The sequence below is a fragment of the Rhineura floridana genome, chromosome 11 (assembly GCF_030035675.1).
Source record: "Rhineura floridana isolate rRhiFlo1 chromosome 11, rRhiFlo1.hap2, whole genome shotgun sequence".
NCBI classification, from domain to species: domain Eukaryota; kingdom Metazoa; phylum Chordata; class Lepidosauria; order Squamata; family Rhineuridae; genus Rhineura; species Rhineura floridana.
The window spans coordinates 36,748,894-36,775,946 of NC_084490.1; the positions used below are offsets into that span (position 1 = coordinate 36,748,894).

The 27,053-nt window shown below is 40.0% G+C and overlaps 1 protein-coding gene across 1 annotated transcript; it reads left to right on the forward strand.

Moving 5' to 3' along the window:
• Window positions 1–478: 478 nt before the first annotated feature.
• Window positions 479–25,445, forward strand: LOC133367989 (vomeronasal type-2 receptor 26-like). The gene is made up of 6 exons (XM_061592075.1): window positions 479–624; window positions 3,004–3,295; window positions 8,871–9,728; window positions 18,433–18,660; window positions 22,836–22,962; window positions 24,541–25,445. Exons 1-6 carry the CDS (start codon window positions 479–481, stop codon window positions 25,443–25,445), a joined length of 2,556 nt encoding a protein of 851 aa, XP_061448059.1.
• Window positions 25,446–27,053: the final 1,608 nt, after the last annotated feature.

Here is a 27,053-nt window from a genome sequence, read left to right on the forward strand (position 1 = left end):
GAGATCCAGAAAAATGGCTACCATTTACTCTTTTAAAACACTCACTATACCCACAATCATAGCGGCTAATTTTTTATTCTTTTTTCTTGATTACTAGATGGCAAAGGATGAAAACAGCTCTGGAGGAATACAATCATCGCTGTGTATGCTACAGTTAGCTAGCTGGCTGGCTGGATACCTAAGCTATAATTCAGGCCTAATTTCTTAGGCAGCTCAGCATGAGACCTTTTCATGGTTTCTGGACAGAAAAATCAACGCGGCAACCAGTAAAAAAAAACATTCTAATTACATTCCACAATTAGTTTCCAATTGCTTAGTTTGTCCTTTTTATAGCAGCCAGTAAAATGTTTCCCTTAATTGTCAAAAAGGAAGGAAAATCAAAAAGCCTGGAACATGAGTAGAAAGAGGGGCTCTCAAGGAGGAGATAATAAAAGCACCCTAGAGTATTTATTTTCTCTCTGCCCTTCCCTAAACATATATGGACACATTTGTTTTTCAGGTGCAATCTAAAACTGACATACCTAATGCAGTTCAAAGTCAAGCTCAGGAGCTCACTGTCTTTACCAAAGTAGTTCAGCTCATGAAGAATCAGATTCAGGGACAGAACACAGGTGAAAGGGGACCGTAGCTATAGATACAATCGAGCTTTTGAGTCTGGTAATCCTAGGGATCTCTCAAAAAAGGGTGAGACAATTCAACAGATTAAATTTCATTCATGTAAGTTTACACACTTTCTGGATGGGGAAGGTCACTGCCTTTACTTTCCCCTGCCTTGCCCTGACATCCTTTCTACTAGTGCAGGGGCTGGGGCTGGCTGGCACTATGCACCTCCTCCTGCTCTCATGCCCCACTGATAAATGTGTCTGCCCCACCTAACAAGGAAGGCTGGCTACCAGGCTGCATCCAACTCATGGGGAGATAATAATTCCCTTCAGACATGACAAGATGCATTCTTCAAGAACTGCTCAGAGAATATAAAAGTATGAGTAGAGTGCCTTGCAATTACAAGGAGGACTGTAATTAATTCTGCTGCTTGCAAAATTCTCCCAGGAATTCCAATAAGAAAAGAAATAACACTTTGTGAAGGATGGTATAAATATACCCTCATACTTCCAGTACCAGGACTAGGGACTAGGGAGCAACAAGGCTGTGTCAGACTGATTTCTGTTAATTCACGTTTTCTATTGTTGGCTTTGAGGCCATCTGCAAATTGAATGGTCATTCAAGTCAGGCAGTTGCAGTCATGGAGATCCTAAACACAGAGCAGTAGATACAAATAGGGGAAATATGCGTTCCAAGCATAGATTTGTACTCAGAATAGTGACATTACTAATATTGTTGTTGCTGCTGCTGCCCCACCTAGCATGCCAGACTCAGATTGTTCAGTATGGGATGTGGCATTCCAGGCCTACTCATCCCAGGTATTATCAGTCAGGGGATTTTATCTATGGAGCCATTATTTACCAGACGGGTATTAATTTGGTTCCATTTACCTTCAACAGACATCCTGACTGGCAAGAAGAACTGCCTAAAATGTGTGTATAAGCGATCATTTCCCCCTTACTACTGTTTAGATCGTATTCTGTAGCAGAAAAGAAAGATTTTGATCTGTGGATCTTTGCAACCCTGATTCTAGCTCTGTAAAATAATTGCAGATGGAACACGCTGAATTAGGAAGAGAGGGTGGAAACTGCACAGCAATATTGTGCACTGTACGTGAACAGAAGGATGAGAAGGATTGCAGCTTATGAGGTTGTGATATAGGAAACACTAATTAATTAAAAATAATTCAAAGAAGAATGTCTCCCCTTGTACAAAAAGCCACTTAATATGTATTGGGGCTTTGAAATATCATCTGACATCCATGGTGTTGTCTTGTTGACTTCTTTGCATTTCCATCCTCTTCCCATTTTTAGCTCTCTCCCACCCATCCTCCTCAACATTGTTTTTTCCAATACTGAATTCTCTCATACTTTTAAATAGAGATGGGTCAAATTTCCACCTGTAGGTCAGATATTTAATTGGACTCCACAAACCAAGCTATTCCCTCACTAAAAATATTGGTATGAACAACTCACTTTATTTCATATCATTTTTACAAATCAAATGCCAGCCCCCTTTGTTTAGCCAGGAGCTCAGGAGTCCCATCCTCAGGTCTCCAAACTTTAATATATCTCGGTGTGCATGTATGTAACAATGCACAATATACATTGGGAATGGAATGCATTTTAGCAAAATTAGAAGACCTTTCATTTGTGTTTGTTTATGTTAATCTTATTGTCAACATGTATCATATTTCAATAGTAGAGCATGTTTCACATTATGTAGATTGATATAGATGTATGCCCTGGTATGGTCTGTTTGCCTTATTCTTGCTCATCTAACCCATTTAGGAAGAAATATTTTTATATTTATATTTTATTTCACAAAATTTATATGCTGCTTGATGGCAATAGAACAAGAAATATTAAATTATCAATAAAAGCAGTTTAAAACCAGCAATTAAAAACATTTCAAAGAAAGTAAACGGAGAGATGAAAACACATCAGCATCTATGCATATGGATAGGCTTTCCTAAGCAAAAATGTTTTAAGCAGGTGTCAAAAAACTAAAGCAAAGGTGGCTCCCTGACGTTAATAGGCAAGAGCATTCAAAAATGTAGGTGCTGCTGTTGCAACACTATAAGACTGATTTCTTACAAGTGCAGAATGAGTGTTATGTTGCAGCTTTAACAGTGCCAGTTCTGCAAACTGGAGCAGTCAAGTGGCTGCATTTCTGGTGAAGTGATCTTGCACGTAAGCTGAACTCAAGCTGTTAAGGGCTTTATACACCAATAGTAACACCTTGAACTTGGCCAAGAATCAAATTGACAACCAGAACTCTGATCGCCTCCTGAAGCACACTATACATAGCAAAATAATAATAATTTAAAAGACTGTGAATACAATGACAATTTTAGAGTGCAAAACATGCTTGTGACACAAAATGCACATCTCTTTTTAGCATAGTGACTGAGAACTACCAACACATCCTGGCTTTGGCATTTGCTGTAAATGAGATCAATAAAAATCCCCAGATTTTACCCAATATCACACTGGGATTCAATATATATAACAACTATTTGCATCCAAGGTGGACCTATCCTGCTGCAATGCAGTTTCTTTCTCCAAAAAACAGACTTCTTCCCAATTTCATGTGTGGCATCCAGGAACATTTACTGGCCATCACTGAGGATATTACCACTGACACCTTCCACCACATAACAAACGTTTTTGGTATCTACAAGATCCCTCAGGTAGGAGTACATGTGTGTGAATGTACAGAACAAATATTTACTGTTTGGTTGTCCTTTTCCATTCCAGATGTGGCTTTGTGGTAAGCATATAGTGACTAGTACAAATCAAGCTAACTGTGAGATATTTGCTTTAGTTTTAACACATTTGTTTATCCAAGATGAACACAAGGAAAAAAATCTAACCCATTGAATAATTAAAATGACCAAAATATCAGCATAATGAAATACTATCATAAAAATAATATGATCAACAGCAGCACTAAAAACATATCAAAAGTTCCACCAGAATAACACAGCTTTATGACTCCATTGAAGATCAGAGAAAGACAGTGCTATTGATGGACCTCTCTTGGGAGCATCTTCCATGGGAACAATGAGTATTCTGTTTCAGAAACATGGTTGGGCTGCCACAGAAAGCTGAGCCACTGCTTGAAGTAGTGTTAGGTCCAAAAACTAGAAAGAAAACACTCAACCACCTAATATAAAGAAGACCTGTCCCAAAAACGTCTTAGAATTTCCTCCCACTCCCAAAAGTCTGTAAATGATTATGTGAAAGTGGAGGAAGGGAAGATTGACCCCAGCTTTAGAAATAATTATGTTTGCCATTTGACAGTAGAGGCTGCTCAAACACACACATGTATACACATATAACTATCAGTTGCAGAGATTATGGATATTTCCACTATTAGCATTTCTTGCATAAACCATAAACAAAGCATTAAGGCTCAGCACAAGCAATATATTTTCATATACTTCAAGGAGTATCATTGGGGCCTATTGAGCGGCAGCACCAATACTGTAGAACAATTTGCCTAATAAAGAACAGATGACTCCCCCTCTGCCTCTAGCTGTTTATTCAGGCTGGTAAGAACTTTTTTGTTATCATTCAGGAAGGTTTCTGCCTGCTAAGATCATTTTAACTTGTGATCTATGCTGTTGTTCCTTTTAAATATGCACTTTTATGGCTGTATTTTGTATTTTAATATATTTTTATTGTGTGAAGTGCAAGAATCCTAGAAGTGTGAGATATATTTTTTTATAGAAATAAAATATGTATGCGTGTGTGTATATATATATAAATGCTGTTACCAAGGTGGCAGTTATCGAGCTTTGAGGATGGAATGCTTAGAGGGGCTTCATTGGCAGAAGCTAAGTGGTGGTGGTACTGTCCTCCAGGTTCAGGCCATGTGGTGCCAATGTGTCCAGAGAGTAAATCCAAAAGTTATCCCGTTTGGTCAATGCTGCTGGATCTGCTGGCATCTCTATCGCTGTCATGGAAAAGTCCAACAGGCTGTGACCCTCGATGTTAAAATGCTTTGCAACTGGTTGCTCCACTTTTTTTGTCAAAATTGCCAACTTGTGGTTCCTGAAGCTCGTGCGTAGGTCAGTTGTGGTCTTTCCTACATATTGGATATGACATCCTGGTCTTTTGCAAACCATTGATCTATGTTTATAGGTTTGGTTTTCTCCCCATGCAACACAAGAACAGTGCCTTCTTCATTACGTTGGAGCATTTACAGGATAGCATTGGTGAATGGTAGCTAACAGCACAATGGTAGTAAAGAAGAAGTTCCTTCTGTTGCTCTAAAGAAATGTCAAAGATTAAATTAAATTGCTACTGCAATTTGAACAGCAGTGTCAAAGTGTTTAATTGTAGTTCTACACAGAGCTTGAAAGTAACTCGTTACCAATGAGTTACTTGTAATTTATTACTTTTTTGAGTTACGAGTGGGTAACTTTGTTACATTTTGCTGGTAATAGAACGAGTGGTCATTTCCTTACTTTTGAGCTGCAACTGTAACGTTTCCAGCATTACTTTTGAGCGTTACTTGGGGGGGGAGCAGGGGAAGTCTTCTGCTCCTCTGATTGGTGGATGAAAGACATGTGTCTCACACTGGGCTTCTGCACAGCGTTGCTCTTCCCTCATGCTCTGTGTTAGGAGGCCATGAGGGAGGAGGTGGAGAGCCAGATGGTCATGGAGAGGAGAGAGGGGAAAAGAAATTTCTTCAAAAATGGATGGTGATGGAGAAGAAAGGAGTGGGGGGAGAAAGCTGGAGGGCAAAGATGAAGGAGGAGAAGAAGGCAGCAGCAGAATGGAGGTGAAGAGCTGTGGAGGTGAGTGATGATGATGATGATGTGTGTGTGTGTTTGTGTGAATTAGGGTTACCCTTTCCGACATTCAGGGTAATTTCCGGACTCACTCTGGATGGTGGATCTCTGCTCACCTGCCCTCTCCCCCACCCACCCGCCTGCCCTCTCGCTTACTCACTCACCCTACTGCCCCACCCCCTGCTGTCTTGCCCCACCTGCCTGCTCCCTGCTTACTCCCTCCCTCCCTCCCCCTACTGCCTGCCACCCCTGCTCTCTTGCTCCCTGCCTACTTGCTCACCCCCACCTGCTCGCTTGCCCCTGCCTGACCCTGCTCACACACTTGCTGTACCACCCCCTATCTCCCGCTCTCTCACCCCCACCGGCCCCACCACTCCCTCACTCCCTCACTCGCCCTACTGCTCCCACCCTGCTCTCTCACTCCCTGCTTGCTCACTCCCTCACTCGCCTTACCACCCCACCCCCACTCTGTCACCCCTGCCTGCTCGCTCACCCCTGCCTGCCTCCTCTTGCTCACTCACCCTATCACCCCCAGCCCCCGCTTGCTTGCCCCCACCCACCCCCACTCACTCACTCCATCATTCACCCTATCACCCCACCCCCACTCTCTCACCCCCTGTTCACTCCCTCCCTCCCTCACCCTACCACCCCCACTCTCTCACCCCCTCACTTGCTCACTTGTCCCTGCCTGTCCCCCCGCTTGCTCACTTGCCCTACTGCCCCCCTCACCCACCCCCACTCACTCACTCACTTGCCCTACGCACCCCCACCCCCCACTCTCTCGCCCCCACCTGCTCGCCTATGAAAGCTTATACCGTTATAACAGGAAAATGGTTGTGACCTACCTTCTGAAGCAGGGATTCTCAATCTGTGCTGTGTGGACCACCAGTGGTTCATGAGCTTAATTCTGGTGGTGCACGGCATGTCTGTAAAAATACAATTTAAAACCATGCAACATCTAGCACAGTGCATTACGATTGCTACAACAGACAGAAAAATCATGAAGTGGTCTGCTAAGACCATCAGCGATTTTCAAGTGATCCATGAGGAAAAGGTTTGTGAACCACTTCCTAGAGATGACGTGAGGGTGATGGAAAGGTCATAAAAAGTGCTCTGTAATTCTGATAAATTCTCTTTACATAAATGTTAATACTGTTGAGTTAAAAATGAAACATTAGTTGAAATAAAATTGATTTCGGTTTATTTGCCCCTCACCTAACTTTCCCAGGTAGTTTTGCAAGAGGAATGTGATTCAATCTACAAGCAGAATCCACACCTCCATGTTTATTGAGCCTTAACAGAGATATGTCAAAGGATGAAAGCCTTTGCCCCCAAAGAATGTACTCTGTACGAGCTTGAGATATTTGCCTTTTGTCTATTTGTTTTGATGTTCCCTGTTAGTTGTTTTTAAGCATCCTGGCACCAGCCCCCATATCTCAAGGCTGTATAATATGCACGGGTGATCTCCAAAGGGGGCAACCTGCCCCTGGCAAATCTGTCACCTCCCCCTCCTTACTCCTTCCCCTCCTTTGCACTCTGTACTGACATGTAGTTTTTTCTTTATGTTTTATGATGTTTTACTCCCTTTCCTGCAACCTCTCTGAGGGTATATATTCTGACCCCTTTCAATAAACAGGGTTCCCATCTCTGGAAAGCATCTTGCTGGATGGATTGGGTCCTCTTTGCAAAGGTATTTGTTGTCGTGTTTTCCTGGCCTCTGGTAGTGGGGGAAAAGTCACTCAACTCTGCACTCTTGCCGGGGTGAATGAGAGGTGAGTAAGGTTGTGGACAGCTAATAGTTGTGTTTCGACCTAACAACTTGGGGGCTCGTCCAGGATCTCCTGTGCGGCCCTCTTGCTGCCAGCAGCTCCTCTCTGATTCAGGCAACAGGCGCCACAAGAGATTTCTCTCGGTTGCTCTGGATAGAGATCTTTTGCTGACAGCTTGCAGGATAAGCAGTAGTTGAGAAACCTCTGCCAGACGCCATGGGACTAAAAGGGAGCATTCCTGTTGAGGGTAGCCCTTTAGGGATCATGTGTAAGTTGTGGGATGATGAGAAATTGCCGGTTCAGAAAGGCATGAAGAAGAAAAGGATGATTGAGCTCTACGCGGAACGGTAGACGCGCTTAACTGCAGTTTCAGCCCCGGGTGAAAGGTGGCTGAGAGGTGGTTCCTTTGAAGCTGCCACCTTGAGAGGAGTAAGGAGGCAGATTGAGGTTAACCACCCAGGACAAATGCATGGCTGATTTTTAATTAATTTAAGAAATTTAACATCGAAGTCTATTATAGCATCGGGCATGCTCAGTAATAATCAGCTGTCAGTGTTCTAAAAGCCAAACTCACCGCTGTTTGGCTTGATTAATCACGTGGCCACACCCACATTAGACTTTTTTTCCACTTTAAACAGCCATGGCTTCCTCCAAAGAATCCTGCAAAGTGTAGTTTGTAAAGGGTGAGAGTTGCTAGGAGCTCCTAACAAAGGCATATGTTACCAAATTTTTCCAAGGTACGCAGGAAGTGGATTGGACTGTGAAAGACCAGCCCAAACTGTGTCTGCATTTTTACAAATATGTGGGGCAGTACAATGTCTCAGAGAGGAGATGAGGTCTCCTGATCCCCTGGTGCATTCATTATAGCTGACCAATTTCCCTGCTCTTAAAATTTGATAGAAATATCTGTTGGCTGTAGGTATGCTCTTAAACCGCAAGGTTTTTTGCCAATTAATGAATTACTACTACTACCACTAATACTAACACTTAATTGTCGATGTGGATTCAAAACAGTTTATATTTTATATTATGTCAATGGTACAGTAGGGCCCCTCTTTATGGTGCTTCGCTTTACAGAGATTCACTAATACAGCAGTCTCAATTAGATGCAATTAGACTAAAGCCCCACTCATATGGCGCTTGTTCCGCTCTTATGGTGGTTTTTGGGCATCGCGCGCCATTCTATTCAATGAGTTCTGCTTTACAGCAGTTTTCGCTTTACAGTGGGGGTCTGGAACGTAACCTGCCATATGAGTGGGGCCCTACTGTATAAAATAAGAACTACTGGATAACACTAGTCACTTAACATTGGCCAATTTGATGTAACATTTTAGGATTAAGGATGGAATCAAAATGAAAGATCCATTGAAATGAGGAAGTTACGATCTGGTGAATCTCCAGCTAAGCCAGCTCGCCTCTGGCTCACCTGGGCTATGCCAGAGTAAGTTGCTCATCCCAGGTCAGCCGGAGATACAACATCTTAACTTGCTCAACCCAGCTGAGCTGGGGCTCAGCCAGTTGAGCTGAGACTAGTGTAACTTATGTGGGCATAGGCCCTACAAACTGGGCGACATATGATTAAAAAATACACCATTATTCCAATGTGTGTGTATGTATGTGTGTGTGTGCGTGCATTCTCTCTCTCTCTCTGTCTCTCTGAAATAAACTTCTTTTCTATACCCACCATATATCTTTAGCTCATATATGATCCTGCTTCAGTGATAACAGATAACACAGAAGTCCCTTTCTTTTACCACATGGTTCCAAATAGATTCCATCAGTTCATAGGGATTCTCAAATTACTTGAACATTTCCAGTGGAGATGGATTGGATATTTTGCTGCAAATGGGATGAGTTTATCATGGTTCATACAGAACATGGTTCCATTCTTTTCAAAGAGTGACATTTGCTTTGCTTTCTTGGAATCTTTCACCAGTTTTGAATATGATATTGGCAAACGAAACTTTGTCAAAAGTGCAATATATTTGTCTGGTAAGATCATGAAGAGCACAGCCAATGTCTTGGTCTTCCATGGAGATGCTCTGACTCTGATCTTTTTGAGAATTTTTCTAAGTAAAGGAATCATGCCCACAGTACAAAATCCAAATGCTAAAGTCTGGATTCTAACAGTTGGACTGGAGTTAAAAACCTACCTCAGCCAACGTGACTGGGATATAAAAGATTTCTCTGGTGCTTTATCATTTACACTTCATTCCAATGAACTTCATGGATTCCAACAATTTGTTCAGAGGCGAAACCCTTCTAATGCCAAAGGAGACACTTTTATCACAGACTTCTGGTCTGAAGATTTTGGCTGTACATTCTATGATTCCCTTCTGGGCAATGTGAGTGGGGATATCTGCACTGGAAAGGAGAATCTGGAGAGCCTTCCTGAGCATATCTTCCTGATGAGTGTAAAAGGTCAGAGCTATAGCATCTACAATAGTGTATATCTTGTGGCCTATGCTTTATATGCTATGCACTCATCCACTTCCAAAAGCAAGGCAATGATGAAGGGAGAAAGAAGGAAGCTTCATAATCAGCAGCCGTGGCAGGTAACCAACTCCATATTTTAATCTGGGACTGCTTCATGTATTTCCTGCTTCTCACCTCCAGGAAGTGGGTTTATGACCCTTTTGTAGATGGTTTAGTTTTACGTTACTATTTTTCCCAATAACATTTTGCAGTGCATCTTGTTACCGGCTAGAATCTTTTTAGTGGAGGCACAAAAATGAGAGTTTTACACATTCTTTCCAGGCTCATATCTCTCCAGAGCCTTATATGTCAAACTTCAATATCAGCTAAGTGAGTCCTGTTATTGAGAGCTGACAACTGGCCAGGTAAACATAGAAAACGAAATCCTACCCAAGATCCTTCTCGGGGCTAAGGATTTAGTAGGAAATATAGTGTTCTACAGCAGAAAATACAAATGTATTTCTATTTCTATATTAAGGTGTAGAACTACAAGTAGATGGCCTCAGCCATTACAGAAACTGTGTACACATAAGTATGGAACTGGTTTGGCCCTAGCCTGTAGTTAAATAGTTAAATATAATAATAAATATTTAAGCAGCCACAATTCACGGGCCGTAGTAGGGATATACAATGCTAACAAGCATATAGCTAGCATTATAATGATTAAAGCAGCCCATGGCTGGTTTTAACATGTTGATAACAATTCAATAATTAACACTTATGAGTGTGAGGCAACTACTCACCTTCATGTGGCTGGCAAGTAACAATTTCATGTGCCTGGTAAATAATATTGTATGCAATAACATACAATCAGCTTTACAAACAGTTTTATACAAAGTCTTATATATTTCTTATTTGTACAAACAGCTCCTTCTTAGTTGTACAGACAATATTTGACCTTAGTCACAAGGTTTTAAACTTCATATAACACTCTTTTTATTTCAGAAAAAGAATCTGACAAGTTTACTTAATGTTCCCTCTTTAGTCTCAAATGAAGGGTTTGAAAAAAATTTAATACCTGGCAAAGTACACTACAATACAAACGTTTCACTTCAGGATAAGAACACTCTCTCCCTTGTGTGGAGAGCTATAACATGGTGAAGGATGCTGAGCTTCAGCATTGGGCTCCATCTTTTCCTTTAATCTCAAGGACAGGCTTCAAACTAGTATCTTTAGTTGTCATTGGTAGGCTTGCTTCTGTAGCCTTCACTTCATTAATTTTCTTCAGCAGCTTCTGTGGCTTTGCAATCTTACCTTTTTACTTTTAACCCAGCTGGCTTGTAACTTGTCCTGTTTTCTGGGAATAAATGCCATGACCATATCCCCCACTTCATATGTATGCTCTCTTGCTGTTCTGTCATACCAGTAACTCTGTTTTTATTGAGCTTGGCTCATATTTTCTTGTACCATCATCATGGATTCTAATTTGTTACAGAAGTCCATCACATAATCTACCATAGATGTTTTATATTCCACCAAGGACCCTTCCCGAGAATTCTGTATTAATTCTAAAGGATCCCTAGCTTTCCTAGCATACATTAGTTCAAAAGGTGAAAACCTGGTCAATTCTTGTGGCACCTCCCAGTAGTCAAACAAGAAACACCCCAAGTGTTCATCCCAATCCTGTGGGTGATCCTGTATATAGCTTTTTATCATCCCTTTCAGTACCCCATCAAATCTTTCAGTCAAACCATTAGTAGCTGGATGATAAGTGGCTGTTTTCAGATGGTTCAACCCACAGCGCTTCCACATGCACTGTATAACTTCCCCCATAAATACACTGCCTTGATCTGTCAATACTTCATGGGGAAAACCGAGTCTCATAAAAATCTTCAGTAAAACTTCTGCCACCACAGAAGCTTCTACTGATCTCAATGCCTCAGCATCTGGGTACCTTGTGGCATAGTCCACCACCACTAAGATGTACCTCCAGCCATGCCTTGAGGGTTTAGAAAAAGGACCCACTATGTCAATTCCCACTCTGTAAGCTTGCCCTATTATAGGAAAGGGTTTCAGTGGAGCCTTTGTTTTTACCCCACTTTTACACACTCTCAGGAACACTAGGGGGGATAAATAGAATTGGTTGACATCTTTGGCAATGTTTGGCCGATAGTAATGTGCCTATAGTCTCTTTTCTGGGGGGTTTACTCCTAGGTGACCTGTGCAAGGTATATCATGTGCCATCTCTAGCAACCTAGTTCTATACCTGCTGGGCACTATTAACTGTCTGGCAGGTTCACAGTTAATCTCTCTTTTGGCATCCACATGCTATACAGCTCCCCATTTTCTCACACTGGGCAGCTATAGTGAATGCACCAGGGGAGCAGGAGACCTGATCACCTCTCTGAGATATTGTACTGCCCTACAAATTTGTAAAAATGCAAACACAATTTGGGTTGGTCTTTTGCTGTCCAGTCCACTTCCTGTGTAGCTTGGAAGAATTTGGTAACGTGCTTCTGAGCAAATAGTGAGTGGTGGCAATACCTGCAATCAGGACTACATCTCCAAAGATGGAGAATTACATTTTGTGTGTGTTTTGTTGGTATTTTTCTTACTTTGCTCTTTTCCTGTGTTACTACTGCTTCTAAAGAGAAACTAAGCTATAGATTCTATAATATAAAATTATATTTCTCTCATTATACATCCTGGAAATCTGTGTCAAATTTAATCCTCTCACAGAGTTATAATTCCCAGAAAAGGGGCTGACTGTTAAACGGCTCTGGCCACTGGAGCTCTGTCAGAGGAATGGAAGTTGCCTATCAATTTTCAGCACCCTTCACAAACTACACTTCACAGGTTTTGTTGGGAGAAGCCATGACTGTCTAAAGTGAAATAAATGACTGGCATGGGTATGCCCTCCTGATTAGCCAAGTCCAACAACCAAGTCTGATTTTTAGAACACTAACAGTTGGTTCTTACTGAGCATGCCCATGCTTATCATTGACTCCAATGTTAATTTTTTTAAATTAATTAAAAATCAGCCATGCATTTTTTTTTAGAAAAGAAACATTTAAACTGCAGAAGATGAAGGTCGGAGTATTGGGCAAGGTCTATAATAGGATTACAGGTACTCTGTGAACATGGCTGATTTTTCATTAATTATCAACCAATTATTAGGCCACTGACAAAAAGAAAGTCCAAGAGGGATCTGGAATTTTTTTCTCTTGTTTTACACTTTGAACTCTCGATTCTGTCTGAGTGTTTTGTGTATCGCCATGAAAACACAGAGGGTTGTTAATAAAGCATTTCTGAGTTCAGGACTATAAGTTTTGTAAGGTTTTGTTTTGAAATGTGCTTATGGGAAGCAACAGAATGGCATGGAGGGTTATTTTCAATTTAACATTGCTGAATGAGAAAATCCAGGCTGATTATGGTATATAGCTCCTCTTGTGGCTTTATAATGTAATCTGCCTCAGAACCTGCATTCTGGGTGAGAGGCAGATTACAAAAAATAAATTTATTATTATTATTATTATTATTATTATTATTATTATTATTATTATTATTATTATTTGTAAAGTGTCAGAGACAATGTGGTTGATCCAGGGTTGTGTGAGCATCAATCTGCTTGCACATTGGGGCTTTCCCTTCCTCTTTTATCTACTGTAGCCATCTGTACTCTGAAATCATCAGAAAACATCATGGGATGTGGTACAGATGACTGTAATAGGGCGTGGAAATTAGTGACAATCAAGCAGAGAAGTGTTTTTGTTGGTGCAAGGAAATGCAGTTTGCAGAAGAGGTGCTTTAGATTTGTGCTCATGCAGCTGTAGATTCAGCTTAGTGGATTGATAAAATGAATACAAACCCTTCCACAGTTGTCCCTAAATGTAATTTATAGTCTAGAATAAAAGAAAAACCTGCAGTTGAAGAAAAAAACATTAAGTGTGCTTTACTCATTTATCAAAACACAAGGGGAATTGGCATGTTTTATTACAAGAGTTCCATTTTTCCTTAAAGAATTTTCAAATGAAAATCAGAAAAATAACCATACAGTGTCAAAATATAGAAGCCAGAAATATTCAAATTAACTCAGCATGAAACAAAAATAAGAATGAAGAAATAGGTTTTCTGTGTTAAATATATATCTATATCTATCTATCTATCTATCTATATATATGTATGTATGTATGTATATATGTATGTGTGAATATATATATATATATATTGTCCCAGAAGAACATCCTAGATGACATCAGGTAAGCCTTTTTGCCAAGGACAATCTATAATCACCTTACCACAAGTGAAAAATTCCTATCCCCGGTTATCATCCCTTTCAACTCAGATAAACACCTCTAGCGAGGACTTCAAGACTGATTTGTATAAGTTTCTATGAGAGAAGGTAGTCAGGAATCAGGATCCCATATCCTTCAGACCTTTAAAACCAAGAATCGCAACTTTGATTTGTATTTGAAATAGATCAGTAACCATTGTAATTGTTTCGGAAGAGTGAGATCTGTTCTCATCATCCTGTTCCTGTTAATCATTTGGCCACAGGATTCTGCACTGTCATGTTCATAGGGCTTTGTCTCTGGCCAAAATGGAACAAAGAGCCTTATTGTTAGGCTGGGGATGCTGGGATTCATAGTCCCAGTGTCCTCCTGATGAGAATAAATGCTATGTAGAGGATCTAGAATATGTACTTTCAGTATATTCCCCTTCTCCTGCCCCATGAAAGTATTGTGGATCCTGTAGGTGGGGGTAGGAGAAGCAGGAGGCACCAAGTAGATTAAGATGAATTCAATATCAACAACTTAAGTGTGCCACTTTGGATAGGTTCACTTTCTATTCCATTTGAGCCTAAGTGGGAAGTTTCCTGAGATCCTGGTGTGACCTCCAAAGCACGTTTAACATAATGAGAGTCACTTTGGTGTAATGGTTAAAGTGTTAGACTAGGACCTGGGAGGCCAGAGTTGAATTCCTTACTCAGGCATACTGTTTAGTGGGTGACCTTGGGCCAGTAGCTATCTCTTAGCTTAACCTATCTCACAGGGTTGTTGTGAGGATAAAATGAGGAGGGAGAGAATCATGTACACAAACTTGGGATCCTTGGAGGAAATCTGAATATAAATATAATAAATACATTGGGGGTGATCTGGAAATTCAGAAAAAGACATTAAAACTCCAAATCACAGAAATCCTACACTAAATCTCATTCGGCCCATAAGGTGAGTATTTTCTTTCTGTGAAATGATGGCATATTTTATATATGTTATGTTTATTTTTAATAGGCTTCTAATTGTGCTTGTTCTAGATAAAATAAATATGTGGTGGGAAACAGAGCATAATGTTTTTAGGCTAAAGATCCAGAAAATTACTATCCTACAAGTCTTTTAGAAGTTACTTCCCAATTTTATTGCCAACATTTTTGAACCAATTGAAGAATGGGAGGGAGCTAATCATATCATATTTCCTGAACATGTGGGTTTCAGAAAAGGCCAAAGTACAAGTCCAGCCTGCTAGCAGGGGATGGGTGGGGTGTGGGGCGTAGCTTTGCACCCAATCCTGCACCTTAGCAAGTGATTGGGAAGCGTTCTCATGCATATCGTTTGTGCATAGCATAGGAAGTGTCCCCCCCCCCTTTGTACTGCATCTGGGAAGTTGACTGAGAAAACTGGCTCAGATGGTGTCAGCTAAATAAGCTTGGTCATGATGGTGAGTGGGAGAGTGCAAAGAAAGGTAGTACACTGAGGTACCTTTATGATGACAGGGGATTCCTCAAACTGGCTCCTTAGGGATAAGGGGTCCGAGGGTGGGGGAAAAGATCCCATTTATCTTTTATAGGCTCATATACCTAAAGCTCTGAGTGGTTAGTGAATTGGGTGGGACTCTGTCAGACCACCTCTCCTGGTCTGGTCCTGGCATGGATCTCTCTCGATCCCACTACTAGGCATTATTGCCCGACACAATGTAAAGCAATGTTGCCCTGAGACTTAGCCTTAGTCTCCTTCTTTAACAGCTTGCTATTAAGTGTCTAAGTTGATTCAGGCCACAATCTCTCTATATCTTTCTGACTTCAAAGACTACAACCCTGGGTTGCCTTTGGATACCTGCTGCTGATACACTATCCATTCACCGCTGCCACCATAGATACTGTTTCCAGCTTTGGTTTCTGCTCTGCCCATCCTTCCCTTCTGTATGTATCCAGCCAAGGATCAGGCGTGTTGTTAAACCAAAGGAATTTATTAGTTAACCCAGGGAATAAACAAGATTACTTTAGGTTCAGTAGATATGCACATGGTTGTATTTAAATGGCTTTCAACATGTCATAGTTTATCTTACATAAATCCCTTAGTCCTAAAACCTGCCTCACTACCCGCCTAAATACACATCCACCCCTCACCCTCTTCAACTCAAACCCCAGAACTGTACTCCTCCCATACCAACAGTCATTCTCACATATATACCTTCAACCATGGAGACGCTCAACCGATCACAACACAGCATTCCTCAACATTCCATCACATGTACTCTCCCTCCCAACTCTCTGTACTTACCATATTTACACTACAAAACCCGCACTTACCATTAATACTGTACAAATATAACAGGGGCCTCACAGACTCCCTCCTCATCTAATGGTGTGGCCTGTGAGAAGCAGGCATGTGACACTGTTTAGAACAGTAGTGCATGGCATGGTGGGGCACATGGTGTGCTGGAGAGGTAGAGGGAGAGGGGTGAGGCAATGGCAAGGTCTGTACACTGCAAACATATTGGCAGAGCAGATTCAGTGCTCCTGCTTCCCGGTATACAGTAGCATCAATGTAACTGAATGACCACCACATGGCAGGTGAGCACCACTCCCCCACCACACTGTTCACTACTGGTTGGTTCACACAGACTGAAAATAATTAGAGGGCGAGGGTGGCAACTATCTCTTATCTCAGCTATAGTTTCCACATAGTTAATTATTCCAGATCTCTTTTGTTACATGTTAAATATCCAGCTACCGTGTCTTGCCTATTTCTTCCATGTGTGGTCACAATTGAGCATTGTGTGTTCTCTACTGTCTTCCCCATCAATGTATAAAGGACCTTATTATCTTCATGTGGCTTTTGTGGATATTATTTTGTGGATATTATTGATAAATGCCTTCAATGAGTTAAACAAGAGTATATTTTAGATCATCTTCTCTTCCACCTTTTTTGCCTCAATGACACCATTCCAAAGTTGTCCAGAACAGAATTATCCACCCCCTTCAACTGGTTCTCATAAAACATTTGTACTTTTATATCCAGGTGATACGATTCCTCTGTCTCTTACACATGCAGGTCTAAAAAGACCATTGTGTAGACTTGGTGAATAATGTAAAGAGGAAATGTAAACATTAATTGTTCAAAAAACAAGGTTATGGTGTTTGGGAAGAAACATCAGGGACTGCAATAGTTAATAAATGAGGGTACTCAAATTTAAACATACACTTTAAATATACACTTTCTAGGAAGAATCATGTAGATGAGCCTTTCCCAACCTTCGGGTCCCCAGATATTGCTGGACTGCAGCTCCCATCATTCCTGGCCATTGCTGGCTGGCACTGATGGGAGTTTTAATCCAGCAACATCTGGAGACCGAAAGGTTGGGAAAGGCTGATGTAGATATTTTTTAAAAAAGCTTTCAGTCTTTAACATCCCAAGAGATATGTTTAAACGTTATTGAACAAAAGATGGATTTCTTATTGAAACTTCTTTAAAACTGTTGCACAGATTTTATATGTAGGTAGTTACATATTTTTTGTATGGGCCAGGGGTATGGGGTTGGAATGATTCTTAAATGGTGAAAGTGGATACTATACAGACAAGTATTTTTTTTTAAAAAAAGTTCTGTATTCAATTACCTCTTATTAGTGTGGCACTTGCTTCGATTGTGGCCTGAGTCTATAACGCTTAATTAACCAAGGACTGGATTGTCAGATATCATAACATACTAAGATTTATTCTGTCTCTACATGCTTTCTGGTTCCTTCCCCCCCCCATTCACCCCAAAACAGGTGTTAAATTTGAAAAACAGGATTTAAAATAACACGAAGGGTATTATCTGACAAAGTAATTTTTTAAGTTGCAAAATTACCAGGTGGTTTTCACTGTATAAAAATGACCACTTTAGAGCTTCCTATTTGGTTCATCTTATGTTTCTGAAGCTCAGGCAAGTATTATGGCTATCCATTTTCAGACTATGGCATTGACCATGATTAACAACTAATGTCATCAGACTCCTTTGGCTTTGTGAAACTGCTGAAATGGAAATTCTTCCACATCACATCTTATTTTGTCTTTTGTACTTGGAGACCTGTTTTAAGTTTCTGAATACTATTTTATAAGAATTAAATTAAAAAACCACATACAGAGAAGATATGTGTTATCTATTGTCAATGACATTGTTGTGATTCATACAGTGCTGCCTGCTATATGGATCTATACAGAAGTGTTTTGGTACAGAAAAAGTGATGAATTGCCATGATGATAATAGTTTTATGTGCTTTTCTACTTTGTTTAATCTTAGCTTTATGGCTTTTTTTCTTATCCCTTCTGTTGTTTTTAAATCACTGATTCTAGCTTTTATTTCTATATATAGCTTTTTTAGTATTTGTGTTTGAAAATGTCATTTATGTTATACCTTTTAGCAAAACCTTTTGCCCATAAGTAATAAAAGTTGGACCTAGATCTAGATAAAATAAACAATACCTCCACCAAGGGGGCATTTTCTATTTCTTTGGATATTGGAGTTTGGGTTGTCCAGTTGCAAATTTTTTGTATTAAACACCCTTCTTTCCCTTTTTTAATCTAGCTCTATCACTTTCTGAAATCTGTATCATTTAATAACAGTGCTGGGGAGAAGGTTTTCTTTGACCAGAATGGGGAGCTCGTTCAAGGATTTGACATTTTAAATTTGGTGACGTTTCCAAATAAATCCTTCATTAAAGTGAAAATTGGAAGGATGGATCCTCGGGCTCCTCCTGATCAAGCACTGAGCATCAATGAGAGTGCCATAGTATGGCACAACTGGTTTAATCAGGTAGGACTTGAATGCAGACATTTTGAGAAGTGTCCAAGCTGTTAATGAGGGTAAGTGTTGGGAGAAGCCTAGGTCTCAGCATCATATTGTGTGCTCCCTCACCTCATGCTCAGTTTCCAACCGTTATTTAAGCAGATTGCATGCATAGTCCCCAATCAGATGGTGTTCTACTGTCATTGAAGTAATATGTATAGAAGTCCCCAGGAGACCTTCACCACACAGCATGTGGAAGGCTGGGAACTGAGTGAGCACATACAATGCATCAAGAATGTTGGAGAGGGCATTGGTATGTGCTCCTACCCCCTGCACAGTTTTGTGTCAATGTGTTGAGGTCACCTCATAGAAACCCCTCAATCCCTAATGTATATTAGTCACTGGATTTAGTGTGAAGGCAATTGTCCAACACAGATACATTTAGGTAAATGTCTCAGTTACACTTTTTATCAGTCTTCACATTAACATTAAATTCAGTCTTCTTTAAACTGCTTACACACTAGAAATAACCCTATCCTTTTTCTGTGAGGAGAGGAAGACTATGAACACACCTGTTACTCTTGAAATGGCAAAGGGTGAATTGTCTTTACTTTAAACTCCACTCAAGAGCCACCACACACATTACGTTATTAATATCTGTAGCATATACACATTTAATCCTCCATTTTTTCTGGAGATGTGGTGTCTGTGTGGGAGTTCAGATCACCCTCCTTGTAACTTAAATGAACATGTGAAGAAACTGTGGGACTATGAAGAAGGCAATGCCTTGTGCCACCAATTCATATACACTTGTGTGAGAGAAGGGGTCCTATTTGTGTACTAATGTAGGTATCCTGCATGAACTATGTGTATTTATGTGAAAGGCATATGCAACTGATGGGGAAGGTTACTGGCCAAGAAGTTTTTCTTTGCTATCCCCCTCCCACATTGCGATGTGTGAGCTGCATGTTCCACAACAATACATGAACTGAAACACAGCTGACCTGTGCAATGAATTTACAATGCACTTCTCTAGCCACGTAATGCTGACATATATGCACATATAACAAGAAAGTGTAACATATACAGTATTTGTTACAAGAAAGTGAAATTACATATCTTAGTGAAAATAACACACACAGTGTTTTATATAAGGGAAGATTGATTTGCAAAACTTTGTATTTTATGCAAAATTGTATACAAACATGTGCATGGCCCCATCTGCACTATGCATTTAAAGCAGTATCATACCACTTTGAACAGTCATGGCTTCCCCCAAAGAATCTTTGAAACTAGAGAGAGGTACAGTTCTCAGAGTAGTTTACCAATCAATCCCTCTCCCAAGACTCTGAAAATTATAGCCCTGTGAAGGGAATAGGTGTCTCCCAACAATTCTCAGCAACCTAAAGTTTCCTGGATTCTTTGCGGAAGCCATTACTGTTTTTTTTTTCAATTAATTTTTATTCAAATTTTCAAAATCAAGACAATACAAAAAGAAAAACACAAATTAAAACTAATACAACAAAAAGAAAAAAAAAGAAAAAAAACTATTGACTTCCGATTTGTCGTAGTTCAGTTATAGGTCTATAATATATAACAAACCTGTCTCTTGATAAGTTATAAAATCACCTTCCTCCAGCAGTTATCTTAGTTGGTATCAAATCTCATTAACATCATATCATTTTATTCTTCTACAAAAAGTCAAAGAGAAGTTTCCAATCCTTGAGATATATGTCCATCAGTTTTTTTTCTAGATAAACATGTCAATTAATCCAACTCTTCAAGTCTATTAAATCCAGTAATTTCAAATCGCTCTTCTTCCTTTATCTGTGTTGATTCCATCTTCCATCTTTACGCACCCGATAATCTTGCTGTCATAGTCATATAATAAGAGTCTGATAGGGATTTCTTTCATCACAAATATTTTCTTGCCATCATTTCCGAACGTATCACTGAAGTATTGTTGCAGAACCGCATCTCTGTTCCTCTTTTTTACAGAATGCACTAGCACATCTCTTGAAGGGTTTTTCATTGTCACAAAAGAGGAATTAATTCTGTAAACTTTCTCCATTTCAAGTTCCATCAAATCCTTCCAGTCCATGAATTTGTTTGAACCGATGATATCTTTATCTCCAATCTCTTCACCAATTCCTTCAGGGACAGCGCTGAATTCCAAACAGTAATATTTGTCTCCAGGATCCATCACAGCCAGGAAATCCAAATCTTTTTCCAAGACCATATTTAATCCAATCTCCAGGGCTTGAACCTTCCCTTTAATTTTTCTTTCATCCTTTTTTAATTTTCCAAATTTATCTTTGTTCTCCTTTCTCATAGAATCCTGAATTTCTTTCAGCTCCTGTCTCATTTCGCCAAATTCACTTATCATCACTTGTCTGTTATGTCTGAGTTCTTGATTTGTTAGCTTAATCTCATTCATTATTTTCTGAAACATATCTAAAGAGAAAGTCCCTTCTTGTACATCCCTGATGTCAACCACCTTCTTGATTGTCATTCTTAAAACCAAAAAAACACACAATCCCTTCAATTTCCAATGTCCCAAGCAAAGAACAGTTTATTTCTTTATCCAATTACAAAGGAGTTAATCTTTCAAGCCAGCTGACGTCACCCTCTAGACAAGACGAACTGCCTTATCTCTTGTATGTCCAAAAGTGCCAAAACAACTTTAATTCACAGCATCCAAATAATTAGTAGCAGGAAGAATGAGCAGATTCGTCAAAAAAAAAAAAGTAAACCGTAAAAATAGTCCCAGACATATATTACTCAAAAGTCTTATAAATAAATAAATAAAAATTCTCTTTAAATTAGAAACCCCTCAGCCTTTTGCAATCTTTATAATGCTGAATTCCATGCCAGCTTTTTGCAATAAAAATAAAGATAAACTATTTATATTTTCTTCCCCTTAGCTCCGTGAATAAAAGAGAAAGCTATGACTCACCCAGGGTTTCTTAATTGCTGGTTCTTTGACAAATCTCTTTAGCTGTATTGATAACAAAATAATGAGAAAAGACAGGAGAATGCTTGCCTGTTAATCCGTTTTTCTTTGAAGAAAAAAAAAACGGCTCACTTAATCAGTTGAGCTGGTTGGAAATCCTAGCTCCGTCCGAGCTGCTGGAAGACCTTCTTTCACAGAATTCCAGCCTCCAACAAACACAACAAAGCTCTGTGGAAAATCTCTACATTTCTTCCTTATCCGGAAGAAATTTTCCCCAGTCAAAAAGCCCTTCTGACTGTTTTTAAAACTGAAAAAATTCCCACCAAGACGGGAGCCCGTCCCAGAGGCAGCACAGGCGGAGCGATCCTCCTGGGAAGTCTGCAGAAGCCATTACTGTTGAAAATGGTATGATACTGCTTTGAATGTAAAGTGCCGATGGGACCTATATTCAGAGATATGCATACTAAAAGACTGATGAAATTTTCCTGAGGATTTAAAAAAATCGCAGACTGATATGCAAATGTGGAGAACATAATTCAAGACTGAAAAAATGAGAAACCTAAATTGAAAAAATTGCTCATTGTTAAGGTATACTAAAGAACTGTGGTGTAGAAAAACAGAGGTAGGGAAGCTGCAGTTTCTGATTTATAACCAGCAGAGAAAGTAGAGGAAAGGACACAGAAGGAGGAAGGAATGAAGAGAGGAAGGTTCTATGGAAGGAACAAGAGCAGAAAGACTATTTGGTGTGATATATATCAGAGGGAGTGGCTGTCCTCAGACCTACCCTATGATGAATTTGGGATCATAGGTGCAAGAGTAGAAACCCAAAGCAGGTCTGAGTCCTATCCACTGATGAAAGAAAGGTCTGAACCAGAGCTTGGAAAAGTTACTTTTTTGAACTACAACTCCCATCAGCCCCAGCCAGCATGGCCACTGGATTGGGCTGATGGGCGTTATAGTTCAAAAAAGTAACTTTTCCAAGCTCTGGGTCTGACAACGCTCTAAGGGCCTGTGATCTTGAGAAGAATACCACCTCCCTCCATGTGTAATGGTGTCCTACTCACTAGATTAAATCTCAAGAGATTTGTCACATTTTCCTTCCATATTTATCACACAGATAAAAGGCTCAAAATGTTGCTCGCTATGCTCAGGAAACTAGAAAACTACATAACATGTATTCACCTGAAATGTAATGATTTCAAGACCATTCTTCTGAAAATTCACATTCTCCTCTTTCCTTGGTTGATAGACACAGCCCCTTGCTTTGTGCAATGCCAAGTGCCAACCTGGTTATAGGAAGAAAGGGAAGGAGGGGAAGCCCTTCTGCTGCTATGATTGCATTGCATGTCCAAAAGGGTGGATATCTAGCCATGAGGGTGAGTGTTGTAGTGTACTGATATATTAAAAAATTGGCTACAATTCACAAGGTCGTGTACACAAGATAAATGTGTGCATTGAAGGTATGCACCCAATATGATCTATGTGAGGAATGGAATTTGATGCATCCATGTTCTCCAATGTTACGTGTCTTCCATATGTCGTGGAAAACCACCATAGAATTTTTGGAGGTCAGGTCAAGCAAGTAACTTTATTGAAGAATAACAGGCTCATGCATGCAAGGAGAGAACGGAAGTGACTGATAAAAATCAAACTTTCACCACCAGAAGCATTGCCTGCTCAAGGAGAGAGCACACATTATTTGATTCTATAGAAGCAAGCATATTCCCATTGTAGTAGGCACTGGAAAATTGCAAAAACATGTTTTTTCAGAACTTTGTGGTTATAGCAGTTAAATGTCACAATATAGGTCACAGAACATTTGAGGCTTTTTTAACTTTTTGCTTTTGCACATTGGCACCTGCTTTATGTAGGTCACAGCACCTACATGTCAGAGCACAGCAAGAATGGAAATTCTGCAGCATGGGGTCAGGTCAATGCATAGGTCAGTGAAAATTAATTCTACACATATTTGAAATGAGATTTGAGACTGTGTAAAAATTGGTGTGCCTGTGCACTTGTAGATTTGTGCATGAATTGGGTGTGTGTGTTAGTGCACCTGTTTGCACAATACCTGAATTTCAAAGACATTTCTCCAGGATAGAGTTAAGTGTCTTACTGCTGGACCTCACAGCTTTATCGATAGTTCCCAAATTAGTTTCACTGGGATTTCTTTCCAGATGTTAAACTTCCACCATGACTATCTGCAGTGGGCCTGGCATGTTATGGACTCTTTTCTGTCTCATATTTATTTCCAATTTTTGAACACAGGAAGCTTACCACCTCCATTAATGCCTTTGCAGTTCTATAGAGAGGCTTCAATTCCAGATGTGTGTATTGTTTTTATTCTACAAACCCCTTAAAATCTTGAGGGTTTTATTTAAAACAATAATAAACAACCTTTTGCTTCACACAATGCAATATTACTAATAAAAATTAATTTTGCTCCCCCTCCAGCCCCACATTAACCATCTATAATGTTTAGTACAACTGCTTGTTAGCCTGACATAATTTTAATGTGAAATTCATGCAATGTGGATTTAATTTCATTATTGAATGCTGCTGGACAGGACATGAAAATGCAGTAATACCAAGACAAAAAAAGTATACAAGACACTGTAGAGAGAAAGATAATGTTGATAAAATTTCCATTTTCAGTAGAATCCCCTTGTTCTTTTTATGGTATTTTCAATCCTGGGTGTTTTAGATATGGTGCTTCTTACCGTACCCTCTTTCACAGAACATCACATTTCACATAATCAACACAGAACAAGATACCTGAGCAACAATAACATTTACAATATGTTTGTCAGATTTATTAATTACAGTATTGTAGGATAGATGACTGGAGGTAAGTTTTATAGCAAGTTTCTTTTATTTATTCATTATTAAGCAAATTTTAAAAAAAATTCTGAAGTGGCACTTGAGTGTTTTGACAAAAGTAATTTCTTTTTCAGATATGCCTATCTGTTCCAAATGCCCAGATGATCAATATGCAAACATGGACCATAATTCATGCATTCCCAAAACTTTAAATTTCTTATCTTATGAAGAACCTTTGGGTGCCAGCTTAGCCATGGGTGCTCTTTCATTTTCTTTCATCACCACTCTGGTACTACGAACATTTATGAAGCATCACAACACTCCCATAGTCAAAGCCAATAACCGGGACCTTACCTACACTCTTCTTATCTCCCTTCTGTTCTGCTTCCTTTCTGCACTGCTCTTCATTGGGCAACCTGAGAAAGTGACATGTTTCCTCCGCCAAACTGCCGTTGGTATTGTCTTCACAATGGCTGTGTCTTCTGTGTTGGCAAAAACCATCACTGTGGTTGTAGCTTTCATGGCCACCCAACCAGGATCCAGGATCAGAAAGTGGGTTGGAAAAAGTCTGGCTAGCTCCATTGTTCTTTCTTGCTCCATTCTTCAAGCTGGCATTTGCCTTGTGTGGCTGGCAACCTTTCCCCCATTCCCAGATGCTGACACACATTCAATGACTGAAGAAATTGTCCTGCAGTGTAATGAGTCATTCCCCATAATGTTATACTGTGTCCTGGGCTACATGGGCTTGCTGGCCTTTCTCAGCTTTGCTGTGGCTTTTGTTGCCCGCAAGTTGCCGGACAGTTTCAATGAAGCCAAATCTATCACTTTCAGCATGTTGGTGTTTTGTAGTGTGTGGTTGTCTTTTGTTCCAACCTACTTGAGCACCAAAGGAAAATACATGGTAGCTGTGGAGATCTTCTCCATCTTAGCATCCAGTGCTGGGTTGCTGAGTTGTATCTTTTCCCCCAAATGCTATATTATCTTGTTGAGGCCTGAGCTGAATAACAGGGAACATTTAGTTAGGAGGGGGAAACACTGAAGAGCACTGTTCCTCACAACAACTGCCTTCCAAAGCTCATTCAAATCTTTTTCAATTTAAATATACAGTGGGAGTGATATGCACAAAGAATAATTGAAAATGATATAATGAATGTTCATATTCAGTTTTCTTTTCATTGTTAATATTTATATCTGCTCCTTTCATCCAAGCAAACCAAAGCAGCATTTATTGTTCTTCTCTCTATATTATCCTCACAGCAACAATTTCAGGTAGGCTAGGCTGAGTGGTAGCAAAGGATTGTCTCAGCTGAGGGTAAAATTTAAGGTGGGTCTCTTTGGGCCAGGTACAACACTCTAAACATTGTACCACACTGACTCTCAAGAGGTTTTGGAATCAAACAAAACAAAGGGAAACATTCTTTTAGAACGCATAGTAATTTAGAACACAAAAAATTGTTCTTTCCATAAAGCTTCCATGAGTGAGGCTCACAGATAAATAGCAATGAATGTGTGATGTCCCCCCTTGATTTATGATACTACATGGCAGTGTTACTCTCATTGGGTAATTTATGTATGATATATGGTTGTTTGTGTGTAGCTCTTGTTGTGGAATTTACGATGGGTTCTGTTTTGTGGGAGACTCAATCAGAAGCCAAAAACTTGTTTTAAAGTTGTTTATTCAGTGGAGTATGTGATGTTCCTGTATGTGAATGTAATGTAAATATGATAAGTGCAGGTTTAATATAGGAAATATGGTACGTGGAGTGAGTGAGAAGGGGGAGTACATGGGCTGTAGAATGCTGGATGATGATTGGCTGTGTGTTTGAATGGCTGAAGGTATAAATGAGAGGATGACAGTTGAGTCAGAGTGGGTGTTGGACAGGGTGGTTGTGGACAGGGAGGTTGATGTGGAGAGTAAGAGGTGGCTGTTGAGAGATTGGATTGGGAGTTCTGAGGCAAATATTAGGAATTAGGAACATAAGAGAAACATATATGAAACCATATGCTTGTCAATGAAATCTATAAGTAATCTTGTTATTCTTAGTGTTATCAATAAATATTTTCTTGGTTTACTTAAAGCCTGATTCCTCAGCTGGGGTACACAGACCAGGGGGGAGGCAGAGTAACCAAGGCTGAAGAAGAAATAGTATCGAATGGTGGCAGCGGTGAAGGAAGAGATATTGTATCAACATCCAATACCACAGAGCTACTCAGAGCTGTGAGCTTCATAGGCAAGAGGCTTCAGGGGGGTTGGGAATTACCTATACACACAGACACAAGGTATCAAAATAACCAGGAAGAGATTAAGGCACAGTCTAGAGGTTATATTGGATACACAGAGTGTTGGGTAGTGTGGCCTAGCAGGGGGATCTTTTGAAATCTGTGCTAGAGTGGAGAGAGGTAAAAATAAACACGACGATCCTGACTGCTGGTAGCCACAAGTGAGAGTGACACAGGTGGTGCCAGGGAAGGATGTCACAGAGTACTTCACTGGAGTAGAGATCACACCCTAACTGCCACCCAGCTGTTAGGTCAAGCCTTTTATTGTCCTTCATATGACATAGCCCTAGCAACAGCAGGAGAGCCAATCAGATACAGCCAACCCCTCAGACCATATAAGTGAATACATCAGCTCTTTCCGGTAAAC

What these genes read in the sequence shown, in the direction of transcription:
- LOC133367989 (XM_061592075.1), top strand. Translation starts at nt 479, where the DNA reads ATGGACACATTTGTTTTTCAGGTGCAATCTAAAACTGACATACCTAAT. An exon ending in GTATCTACAAGATCCCTCAG is followed by an intron (nt 3,296 to 8,870) that starts GTAGGAGTACAT and finishes ATATATCTTTAG; the next exon opens with CTCATATATGATCCTGCTTC. An exon ending in ATAATCAGCAGCCGTGGCAG is followed by an intron (nt 9,729 to 18,432) that starts GTAACCAACTCC and finishes TTTTTAATCTAG; the next exon opens with CTCTATCACTTTCTGAAATC.